The sequence below is a fragment of the Arachis duranensis genome, chromosome 5 (genome assembly GCF_000817695.3).
Source record: "Arachis duranensis cultivar V14167 chromosome 5, aradu.V14167.gnm2.J7QH, whole genome shotgun sequence".
Lineage (NCBI taxonomy): Eukaryota > Viridiplantae > Streptophyta > Magnoliopsida > Fabales > Fabaceae > Arachis > Arachis duranensis.
In genome coordinates this window covers 21,587,070-21,599,694 of record NC_029776.3, presented here as the reverse complement: position 1 = coordinate 21,599,694, position 12,625 = coordinate 21,587,070, and the positions used below count along the sequence as shown (strand labels likewise).

The following is a 12,625-nucleotide window of genomic DNA, read 5'->3' as shown; positions in this document are numbered from 1 at the left end:
TTGTTAAATTAGTTTAATTATTATTTATTTTTCCCTTGCCATCAATATTATATTTTAAAAGAGGGACAAGAATTGTATTGTTCTGTATGTATATTATATTCATAAACTACTTATGTAAGAACTTTTGTACATATGTATATGCTTGTCTGATTTCAAGATAAAGTATCTTTTAGGTTTTTCAAAGAAAACAGTGATACGGTTTTGAGTCAAAGACTCCTATTTTATTATTAAGTATATGAATTCGTGGTAATACTTCTTGCTATCAGAGTGGCGCAATCGGAAGCGTGACATTATGGTAGTGAGGGTGTTACACACTACCTGAAATTTTAACCCCACCTGCCGATGAAGGGCTCAAGGTTTTCAAACACAAATTTGACTAACAGGAATCTAGTATCACTGTTGACTTGAAGTTCTTTTCTACATTTGTATTGGCATGAATTTTCTCATGGAAATACATGTATGGCAAACCAGATCATCCTAAAACGCCACCAATGCTTCGAAGAAATGCATACATCAAATGGTGGTCCCAATTCGACTCAACTATGGCTCATCCTGACGAAGTAAGGAAATGGTTCAAAGAACATCCTAAATTTGTCAAGGCAATAGATCAAGAAACATCTGTATTTCTAAATCAAAAGACCCATATTGCAGCAGCTTTTGCAGGGTCTCAATCCAAAGAATCATTTATAAAAAATTTACAGCAAATCTTACAGCTACTTCAAGCTGAAGAAGACCAAGAAGAAAAACAAGATCCAAATTCCTCAATGGCCTCTTCCAGTGATTATGTTCAAAATAAAGATGATTGCTTCGGAATTAATCTACAAGAAGATTAAAGTTATTCACAAAATTTTCTATTTCAATTTGTAAAATTATTAACCGGAATTGTAGCTATAATGTAGGTCAACATTACCTGAACTGTAGAAACAGTAAAATTTTAGGCCTATAAATGCATGCTTCAGCAACAATCTGAGGCAAAATTTTTAGAAACGCAAGAATAGAAAGACAAATTAGAACAAGAGGCTCTGAGAATCCTTTGTAAGCTTTTTACTCTTATCTTTTCTTTTTCCAAGTTTTCTTCAATTTTATTCAATAAAAATTTTTCAGTTCTTCATTTTCGTATTTTTTATTTAAAGCTTCTGCATCTGCATATGTGTGCGGACTACCACCATATCTAACTTCATACTAACTTGCATATGCGTGCGAACTACACCCGCATCTAACTTCATATTTAATTTTTGCCTTTGCATCTGCATTCATATAATTAATCAACATTAATTATATCTTTACTCTTTCTCCTTATCCTTCCTCCTAGATCCACTTCGGGTATATCTGGTATCAGAGCCTAATTTATCTGGTATATATATTATTTGACTACTTCTAGGGGTGTCATAATCAAGATCTATACATTGTTAAAGACTGGATGACTGTGTGTTGTTAACTATTTTCAGATGTACACATGTGTGGTTGTTTATAACTGTTTTATATATTATTACTTGCAATTTTATCTATGAATGTTTCTGCTTATTAAACCAAATATTTTCAAAAAAAAATTCCTCGCAAAATAACTACATTTTAACAATGAATCAAGCTCATATAATAAATACTAGTTAAAGTTAAGAAAAATAAGTTAGTAACACTTAGTTTCCAGTGTGATCATGATATGTTAGAAGTTGGTTTGTTATAGCACCTATTCCACCTTATATGTGCGGCATGTGAATATGGCTTCTGAAAACCTATTCAACTTAAGAGATGTGACCCAAACCTCTCAAATCTCTCTTTTGCTGATAACCTAATTTTGTTTGTTGAGGCCACTGTGAAATTGGTAGAAATTATCAACAAAGTGCTTGATGCATTTTGCCTGAGTTCTGGCTAGAAAGAGAATACTAAGAAGACCGAATTTTTTTTTCAAGAATGTGGATAAAAACATTAGAGAGGAAATCAGCAATAATCTCCAATTCTCTAGAACTAATGACTTGAAAAATTATTTTGGAGTGCCCCTCTTTTATTATTCAAGAGTTTCTAAAGACACCTGTAATGACATTATTAGTAAGATTAATTCAAGACTCAACAACTGAAAAGTGAACACTTTATCTCTTGCAAAAAGAGCAATCCTGGTGAAATCTATTCTTACTTTTCTTCCTAGTTATACTATGCAAATTATTTTTCTACCTGTTACTACTAGTAATGTTATTGATTGTTCTTACAAGAACTTTTTTTGGGGAGAAACTGATCAAAACAAAAAAATTCATCTCATTAGTTGGAAGAGAGCCACTACAAAAATTCTAGGGACCTTCGCATCAGACATGCTAAGGACACAAATTATGCTTTCATGATGAAAATAGGATGGGGTTTGGTGGAAAAGAAAGACTCTTTATGAGTCAAAGTCCTAAGGTCAAAATATAACTTCGGAAATGATATCCTCCCGACTATTGCAAGAAGAAATGATATATCCGATCTTTGGAAAGGAATAAATTATGTTTGGAAAAATGTTGAGAAGAACGCCATTTGGAGAATTAGAGGTGGCTCGCGAATCAAATTCTGGGAGTATAATTGGGTGCTAAAATTGGACAAACTTGATCAACATGCTACTCAAGTAATTAGTCTACATGATTTGAAGACTTATCTTACTGATTTTTTCTCTGTTTTGGAGTTGAAATGGGCTTGAGAGAATCTGAACTTTTTTGTTGTTAGCAGCTCAGGAGGCCATCCTCATCAATAAAAAAAGATGAAAGAGACACATGACATCTAGTTAGAATTGTCCGAGATGCAACCATGATAGTGAAATAGTTCTTCACGTTCTAAGAGATTACCCTTATTCATGTCTTGTTTGGCAACGCCTTTAAGCTTAGGAAAATGCTAATAACTTCTTCCAATAAAATAAATGTGACTGGCTCATTATCAATCTCTCTACAAACAATGAGTGGTCTTGTTTATTTGGTACTACAATTTCATTCCTTTGGTTCTTTTCACAACAAATTGATTTTTGAAGGATACATGACTAATCCCATTGCTACTGCTGAATCTATCAAAGTTAGGAGCGCCGAATTTCAGAATATTTTGAGGTTTGAAAACCTTTCAAGAGTTATAGTGCTGCATTTACTAACTTCATATGCTAGAATCTGCCTCCGAAACATAGTATAAAGCTGAACGTTGATGGTTCTTTCTTCTCTAACAACAACAACACAATATGTGGTGGAGTTTTTAGAAACCATATGGACAAGTTCATGTTGGGTTTCTCCAATAATTTGAAAAGTTATTCAATAATGCAAGCTAAATTATGGGATATTATTAAAGGTTTTCAAATTGTTGTTGCGCATCATTTTAATAGTTTAGTCATTGAATTTGATTCTAGTATGCCGCTGAGTTTTGTAAAGAGTGGTTGTCCCTCTTCACACTCATGCAAATCTCTCTTAAAAGATATTAAGATTTTTGTCCGTCACTTGGAACATGTAACTTGGCTGCACATCCCTAGAAAAGGTAACTCTATTGCTGATATATTTGCCAAGAAGGGTCAAGAGCATCCCATAGGTATTTATATATTTGAAATTTCTCCTGATAACATTAATCATGCTCTGCTCATGGATAGTTTGAGTGCCATAAGGATGGGAGGCCATAATTAATCATTTGTCTTTTTTTTTTCCTCTCTGTTTTGGGTCTTTTGACCCTATTTTCACCCAAAAAAAGAGTAAAAAATGTATCTTTGATACTTAAATTCTTAATATTTTTATTTTTTGACTATTTGTTCTTAAAAACTTAAAAATATTAATTATAGACTAAATAATATTGTTTTGTATTAGGATAACAGAGATAAAATGGCCTGTGATCCATTTATCTTAAGTATGACATTTTAACGATTATATCATCACTTTAACATGACACTAAAACAAGTTTATTATATTTTAAAGGTGAATTTACCAAAAATATTATGTCTATACAAAAAATTATTCATTAAAGTAGTTATTATGTATTTATATATATTATATTATAATATATATTTTATATAAATAATTAATTTAATAATTAATTTTTGTATGCATATTTTTGTATTTATTTTTATAAATCATATGATTTTTTTACATGGGTCATTGGCAGATGTTGGGCCTCTCTAGATACTTTAATACTATTTCTGTGACTTATGTTAGGCCCATAGTGTCGTCCAAAAACAATGTAAGGCCCATAGTTACTTGGGAAAAAGTTTAATTCGGACCCAAAAACTACTCAATAAAATTTCGTACGACTGTATGAGGCCCTTCCACCACCACGAAGGCGCATTCATTTATTATTATTAGTTTATTACTTATTTAAGTTATAAGCCTCTTTTGGTTGGACCGTTGGAGTATTGAAGTTGCTATTTTGTAAATAAATTTCAAAGAGGGATTTCTTTGAAATTATATTAAGTTGCTATTTACTGCATATAGCTATATATTTTAATTGATTAATTAACTAATTGACTAATCAATCCTTGTGAAAATTAAATATTAAAAAATTGGAACTGACACTGGCTCCAGTACTCTGGTATTATAAGAAGGAGCTACAGCAAATTGAAGCGAAGAAGAAGAAGGAGGAGAAGAAGGTTGAAGTTGAAGTAATTTACTAATTTTCAGTTGCAGTTGCATCACTGAAAGGAATTGGACGAGAAATTAGAGAAGGTGAGTGGGAATGAGCATAGTAGGGAAGGAGAGAATAGAAGTGATTGCTCAGAGCATCGGAATTACGAACTTGTCCCCCGATGTCGCTCTCTCCCTCGCTCCCGACGTCGAATACCGCCTCCGCGACATCATGCAGGAATCTATCAAGTGCATGCGCCACTCCCGCCGCACCACTTTAACCGCCGACGATGTTGACAGCGCCCTCTCCTTGAGTTGTTGAACTATAATAGTTAGTTTACATACTTCCCTGAATGACTTTGTGAATGAGTAAGAGGTTGGTCTCTTCCTTCAATCATTGCCATTATACCATCCCTGCCACAGAATGTGCACTGCATGCCAAGTTAAAGTTAGAGGTGTTAAATGGAATAGAATTCCATTCAGCAGTAACTAGCAATGTCTTTGAAGCATATATATTTTATTTTATCAGTACTCAATTTTGTACCTGCTTGCTTAGTTCAATCTCTTTGAAGCATACACATGTCATTGTACAATTAAGAATTCTCCTTGCTGCTTAGTTTCTTATTATATATGTATATGATGATCTTGATTTACTATTATTGTACTATTCCTCTTTAGCCTTTGTGAGGATTAGAATTGATATTTCTTCTGTAAGAAAATTGAAAAATACTCAAAAGGAATTGAGACTGATGTAAACTATGATACTATTAAAGCGTTATAAGCAATATACAAAATTGGAATCTGCTCAACTCTACTACTTGGCCCTAGTTTCTGCTAGATAAGGTTAACATTTTATTTCAACAAAATTTTGATATGATAATGTTGATCCAATCAAATGCCTTTGATGAAACAATTTTCTATATGCTTGCTTAGTTGAATCTCTTTGAAGCCTGTACATGTCATTGTACAATTTTAAATTCTCCTTGCTGCTTGGTTCCTGTGATGGCTGCATTATCAGAAAATTTGGTTTATTGTGTCTAAATCATTGATTACACTTGCTGTATAGTGTGAACCTAGTCCTATTTCATGTTTGGCAGCTTTCATGCATGTTAGAAAATTGTTTCAGAATATAGTAGTTACATTTGTATTATCCGCTAGCTAGCTTGACTGGTTTATGTGTTTATTATTGGTGGAGAAATTGTTGTATATGTTATACAAAAGTGAGGCATGTTTCAATTTTTATTTTTCATTCTTTTTGGTTAAACTGAGCCAAATTATACTTTTTTCGACCCCCTATTTGATTAAAATATCAAAAATAAATGCATAGTACCAATAATAGTTTAATTTTTAAACGCTAGTATCTTATATGAAATTAAGATATATATATATATATATATATATGAGAGTGAGAATGAAGGCGTATGAATCATGCATGCATGTTAATTATTAGAGTTGTCATTTAACTCAAAATAATTATTTGTCTCTAATGCATTGGGAATGTCTCTGCATCAAGCCCCCATCTTATTTACTTACACTTTTAATTTTTAATTCCTTAATTAATTGATTAAATATATTATTAGAGTGTGTTCTATGGAGAGTGAAGCTGTGTGTTGTTTGTTTTCTTTCACTGCCATTATTAGAACAGGTCTATGACATTGGTCTCTCTATTTTGTGCTGTGTTTGATTGCTATTAGTACAGTTTTCTTACTCTATATGAATACACTTACAAATTAGAACACTTGTGCTCTGAGAGACTTACTTTTTGGTCCTGTATATGGGGCTAGCATTCCCATATACCCTTTTCTTTTAAAGCTTAGTGCAAAGCATCCCGGTTTATCAATAGATAAAATAATATGTTGCAGAGCACTAATTATCCAATATTCGAAACAATATTCGAGCTTTGTAATTGAATGTTCGTTTTATTTATTTAATTTATCTACTTGTGGTTCATTTGCCAGCATAGTGTTGACTGAAAGAAAATATAGCCTTGGGCTTGTGATATCTGGATTGTTTGAGTTAACCCGTAATTAAGGGCTGAAAATTTGTATTTGAGGTTTCTGTTCTTTGTGATTTAGTTTCTTATTAATTATTACATAAATCTAACTTTTACCCCTATTGTTTTTTTCCTCATTTTTTAAGGTTTTTCCTTCTTTGTAATTTCATTTTTTGGACTTCGGATCAGCAATTCTTTCTACCAGTAATTTTTTAAAAAGCACACATTTTGACAATGAGTAAGCAACCTCCCCAATACCTTTCTACATAGCTCTGCTTGCAATATACTGTCTAGTTTACTACGTATGGTACTCTCCTATCTCATAATTGTGATAAAATGTTATTGGTTTTCATTGACACACACCCCATTTTTTCATCTTTTTTTTTATAGTTTAATGTAATTTTTTACTATTAATTTAGCTGTCTGAGCTGTTTCATTTATTTAGACATTGACAAGAGCTGGATTACAAAGCCACGAGGTAGTGTAGAGTATAGGGATGGTTTGAATAGATTCCTTGACTTCGCATTTGCCAATTCATCATCCGATGGGATGATACACTGTCCATGCCCTTTGTGCGGGTTCCGATTTTTCCAAACTAGAGAGGACGCCTACGATCATCTTCTAATGAAACCCTTTCCCCCTAATTATACCTTCTGGTTACATCACGGTGAGAGGATAGTAGATGAGAGACCCAACGGTAGGGAAGAACTAGAACCCACTGTAAATTTAGGAGATCAAATTCGTGACATGGTCCACGACGCATTCAACTTGCCGGGACTGCAGAGTGATGATGAAGACTCGATTAATGGGCATGTCGGAAACGTTGCGGAGGGGCTGCCGTTCATATCTGACGAACCTAGCCGCGAGGCTCGTGCCTTGCACGACTTGCTGGACGATGGTGAGCAGGAATTGTATCCGGGATGCTCAAAATTCTCGAAGCTGTCTTTCTTGGTGAGGCTCTACCATATCAAGTGCATGTGCGGAGTGAGTGACAAGGCTTTTGGTTTGATTCTAGAGCTACTGGGGGATGCCTTTGAGCACGCAGTGATTCCGAAGACGTTGCACGATGCCAAGAGAATCATAAGGAAGCTCGGTATTGAGTATAAGAAGATAGATGCATGTCCAAATGACTGCATGCTGTATCAGGGCTCCGATCAAGACCTGTCTAGGTGCAAACAGTGTGGAGCATCTAGGTGGAAGCAAAAGACTCGGAAGAATTCCTTAGTAAGGATCAATGCCACTGTCAAAAAGAATGGAAAGCCTCTGCCAGCGAAGATTCTCCGCTACTTTCCTCTGATTCCACGGTTGCAGCGATTATTCATGTCCAGCAAGACATCAGTGGACATGTTGTGGCACAAGAGAGGAACCAATTCTGACGGTTCCTTGAGGCATCCCAGGGACGGCGAGGCTTGGAAAGCATTTGACAGGAGATATACTGACTTTTCTGGCGACCCGCGCAGTGTTCGCTTAGCCCTGGCTAGTGATGGCTTCAATCCTTATGGAAACCTCAGTTCAAAGTACTCAATATGGCCAGTGATTCTTATTCCGTACAACCTACCCCCATGGATTTGCATGAAACAAACCAACTTTATTCTCTCCATGATTATTCCTAGTCCTAAAATGCCTGGCAATGACATAGATGTCTACTTACAGCCACTGATCGATGAGTTGAAGCAGTTGTGGGCCGGTGTTGATACATACGACGCCAGTGAGAAGAAAACATTCAAGATGCGTGCTGCGTTGATGTGGACCATCAGCGATTTTCCTGGATTGGGCAATTTATCTGGTTGGAATACGTACGGCGGGAGAGCTTGCCCCACGTGCAATCTGGACATTGAGACTAGGCGACTCACCTTCAGTCAGAAATGGTGTTTCATGGGTCACCGTCGCTTCCTGAATCACGATCACAAATATAGACAGGACCGGATTAGATTTGATGGAAAGGTAGATTATAGATCCCCCCCTGTCAAACTCACTGGCCGGGATATCTTGAGACAGTTGGAGGGTGTGCCAGTCTCACACGGTAAGGTGCAAGCGGTGGGCGGTAAAAGAAGGCGCGTACAGCAGACCGGGGTACAAGACGAGTCTCCCTGGAAAAAGAGGAGTATATTCTTTGATCTCCCATATTGGGAGAACAACGAATTACGTCACAATCTAGATGTGATGCACATAGAGAAGAATGTGTGTGACAACATTGTGTTCACCATGTTGAACGAGAGTGGTAAATCCAAAGACCACCTAAAAGCTCGAAAAGATCTCCAGTTGATGGGAATCAGGCATGATATGTGGCCACTTGAAGGTGGAAAGTATCCCTCTGCAGTCTTTACCATGTCAAATCCACAGAAGGAGGTATTTCTTAGGACTATCAAGAATGTGGTCTTTCCAGACGGGTACTCTAGCAACATCTCTCGATGTGTTGATTTAAAACAGCGCAAGTTATCGGGCTTGAAGAGTCATGACTGCCACATTCTAATGGAACATCTCTTGCCAATTGCGTTAAGGCATGTATTGCCCACCCAAGTGTCCGCTGTCTTGGCTCAGTTATCAGCCTTTTTTCGACTATTATGCAGCAAATGCATAGATCCTCGTCAACTACCTCTCCTTCAGGATCGTGTGGTCCATACTCTATGCCACATGGAGATGATATTTCCACCTTCCTTTTTCACAGTCATGGTTCATCTAACGGTGCATTTGGTCGAGGAGGCACGCCTCGGTGGCCCAGTGCATTACCGGTGGATGTACCCAATTGAGAGGTAGAAATCTACCTATGCTTTTTCGATCTATTTTTTTAGGATAGCTGTCACCTATAATTTTATGTGTTCTGTTCCCGAAGGTACCTATGCCGTCTGAAGCAGTACGTGCGTAATAGGGCACAACCGGAGGGATCTATTGCAGAGGGCTACTTGTCAGAAGAGATTATGACGTTCTGTTCAAGATATCTAGATAACGTTGAGACTAGGATCAACCGACCAAGTCGGGTTGACGATCGGCCGAGCGATGCCCTGCCCAGTGAGGCTACCAGCATGTTCCCAGAAGTTGGAAAGGCGGTCGGGGCTGCTTCATTTTTTACTTTGACCCCCACTGAAATTCTTCAGGCACATCGTCATGTACTGGTCAACTGCATTGCCGTAGAGAAATTCTTAGAGTAAGTATCGGGACCGAATTCTAAAATTATCCAGCGAGCCAATATAGCTTTAACAATAATAAAGGTGAATATTATTTTGATTTGTGCATAGTGAGTACAGAGCCATCACAAAGAGAAAAATGCGAAGCAGAACAAGGTCCCAGTCTCTTATAGACAGTGCGGTGCACAGAGAATTTCCCAACTGGTTTAGGCATCAGGTAATCCTTAATATCATAGGATTCCACTACCCTTTGATGCTTTCTTGCCTCTAATGGTTCAATTATAGGTCCCATTTGGAAGCACCAGTCATTCGAACGAGTTGCAATGGCTTGCCTGTGGACCCCTTGCTCAGGCCAGACGCTATCAAGCTTACAACGTCAATGGATTTAAATTTAGAACCATCTCGAGGGAGGAAGGGATGAAAACACAAAATAGCGGGATTTATGTCACTTCGGATACTAGGAGTTATGCAAGCAAACGGGATGTCAATGTTGCCGTCGGCGGTGTCTCGTACTACGGGAGATTAGTAGACATCATCGAGCTAAATTACAGTGGTCAGTTCAATGTAGTCTTGTTCAAGTGTTTCTGGGCAGACACCACGTCGGGCAGAGGCATACGACAAGACGAGTTGGGTCATACCTGTGTCAATTTTGCCAATCCAATTCACACCGGTGAACGAGAAGATGATGAGCCGTACATCCTAGCATCTGAGGCGCGTCTTGTGTTCTACGTGGAGGATGAGGTAGACAACGGATGGAGTGTAGTAGTCCATGTGATGCCAAGAGATTTGTTTGACATGGGCGAAGATTATGAACATTGTGAGGTCGACTTTCACCCCCAGTTTTGTATGACGAGCTTGCCTGAATTTGATGTCGAAGGCCTGCGGTTGACAAGAGATGAGGTTTTAGAGGAATCTACTCATGGCATGAATGAGGATTGTGATGAGGCCGCTGAGTCATAAAGTACATTACTCCATGATGGATGTAGCTCATATTCACGGGATTTCATGCATATATACTACTGTATTGATTCACCTAGGAGAGATAGTTGATTGTATTATATTTATTTCATTACTCGAAAAGATATCTAGATTCAGTTATTTCTTATTATTTAAAATGTATCCCCTAATATAAAGCTCATTGATTTGACTTGGTTATGATATAAATCGATTTCATCTAACTGTTGCCTCTCATATAAGATTTCCTACAATCACATTTTTTAATTGTCCCTGTACGTTCGTTCTATCTCCGTTGCCTTTCAGGGAAATTGGAGAGCCGAGACTTCTATCTCATTACTAGAAGTGCTTGGTTCGCAGAGAAGATGATAGAGGCGTCTCCATTCTCTTCGTTGGACCACGCAACATCCTTTGCAAGGCAGTTGTGGTTCAAAGAGTCGCGTATACAGTCATGGCTGGATGCATTTTCTGGACAAAGTCACCTCTATCGAGCCATTTCCCAAGCGCCAGCTTCTCTGATGAGGGTTTGTTTGCCTAAACTCCAATTAATTAGTATGTTTTTCCTTGTCATATTTTTTGTTGAAACCGATTTCATGAGGTTATGTTAAATTTTTAGGAATTGCTATTTTGGGACCGAAAGTACCGGGCTAAATTCGGGTTTGAGTTTATAACAAGTACGGAATTGTGGTTCACACAGAAAATACTTGACGAGGCGAAGGTAATGCTTCCTATTTTTCATTTCCATTTATCTAATTTAAACCACATCTCTCTATCCATGTAACTTAATTCCTACCTTGTGCTGTTTTGGTAAAATGGATACAAGGGAAACAGTGTTGCATTTATACGTGAATTTTTGTTCATCCCATAATGATTAGAATTAAAGAAGCTGAGTCACCATTGAGGATGGATATTTAATTGTATTTTTTAGATCAGAGTAAACTCTATTTCCCCTTGGTTGTGTTGGCATGATGTGAGCTCAAAGAATTTAGATGAAATTCAACCCTCTCATAAATTTTAGATACCATTGGTATTTTTATATTCTATAAAATGTGACACAGAACACCAATATAAAGATAATACAGAACTCTTCTAAAAGGTGAATTTCACAGTCAATTTCAATGTGATTTGGGCAAATAAAAGGAATTCACAGTAAATTTAACCAAACTTTAGGAGGGGTCAGTATAATTTGCCCAAAATTTATTGGATTCCATGTCAGGCTATTTATTTTCAATTTCTTCTTAGAGCTTCATAACTAGTATTCAAATATAAAGTATTATGTCAAAGAAAATTATTAGCTCGTTCATTACCATATGTATGGAACTTCATAGCTAGTATTCGTATATTTATTACTTTTTTTCCCGGACCTCAATTAAGTGGAATCGTAAGCAGAGGCTAATCAAAGCACCCAATTATTCATGAAAATGGTACATGGGTCGTAAAGGCTTCTAAAAGATAAGTAGTTAGTTCTGAGCAGTATCTTAATTCCCTGGGCAATATCTTGTTGTCCTAATATCTTTTTGTTTGATAATTGGTTGATAAGTCTTCTTATTAATCATGTTAATTTTGGAAATTTGTGTAGGCACGCTATGAAAATACTCTGGTCGTTGAACTTGATGTTGCATCACGGGAGGAATTCAAGCTCATAGAACATGGCCTTGAACGACTATGGGACAGTAAGACAGACATGATATATGCAATGTTAATAATGTTTAGGATTGTATTCGGACTCTAATTCTTTAATTTTTTTTATTGTGTTTGGATATGATGCACAACTCTCAGGGTTATCTCGACCCAATTTTCAATATGCATCCGAAACACCAGGAGAGGTGGTTCCAGATTCGATGGAAAAAGAGGACGTTGTCTCCTCTGATGGGTCTGATGAGGCCACTTCTGCAGGACGAAATTACTCCCTGCTGTCATATGACCTCAACAAAACGCCAGATGAGAATGAATATCCTTACAGTGGAATGTCTCCTGAAACGAAGAAGGCATGGCACTTGGCTAAT

General features: G+C 36.9%; 1 protein-coding gene across 1 annotated transcript; it reads left to right on the top strand.

The window, feature by feature from the left end:
• The first annotated feature begins 4,659 nt into the window (after positions 1-4,659).
• Positions 4,660-10,625, top strand: LOC110281481 (uncharacterized). Its single transcript, XM_021143772.2, has 5 exons — positions 4,660-4,861; positions 6,986-9,293; positions 9,374-9,685; positions 9,777-9,882; positions 9,951-10,625. The coding sequence occupies exons 1-5, from the start codon at positions 4,660-4,662 to the stop codon at positions 10,623-10,625; spliced, it is 3,603 nt and encodes a 1,200-aa protein (XP_020999431.2).
• The last annotated feature ends 2,000 nt before the right edge of the window (positions 10,626-12,625 follow it).

Coding starts and splice junctions, on each gene's coding strand:
- LOC110281481 (XM_021143772.2), top strand. CDS start 4,660: ATGAGCATAGTAGGGAAGGAGAGAATAGAAGTGATTGCTCAGAGCATC. Junction 4,862..6,985: donor TGACAGCGCCCTCTCCTTGA/GTTGTTGAACTA, acceptor TCATTTATTTAG/ACATTGACAAGAGCTGGATT. Junction 9,294..9,373: donor TGGATGTACCCAATTGAGAG/GTAGAAATCTAC, acceptor CTGTTCCCGAAG/GTACCTATGCCGTCTGAAGC.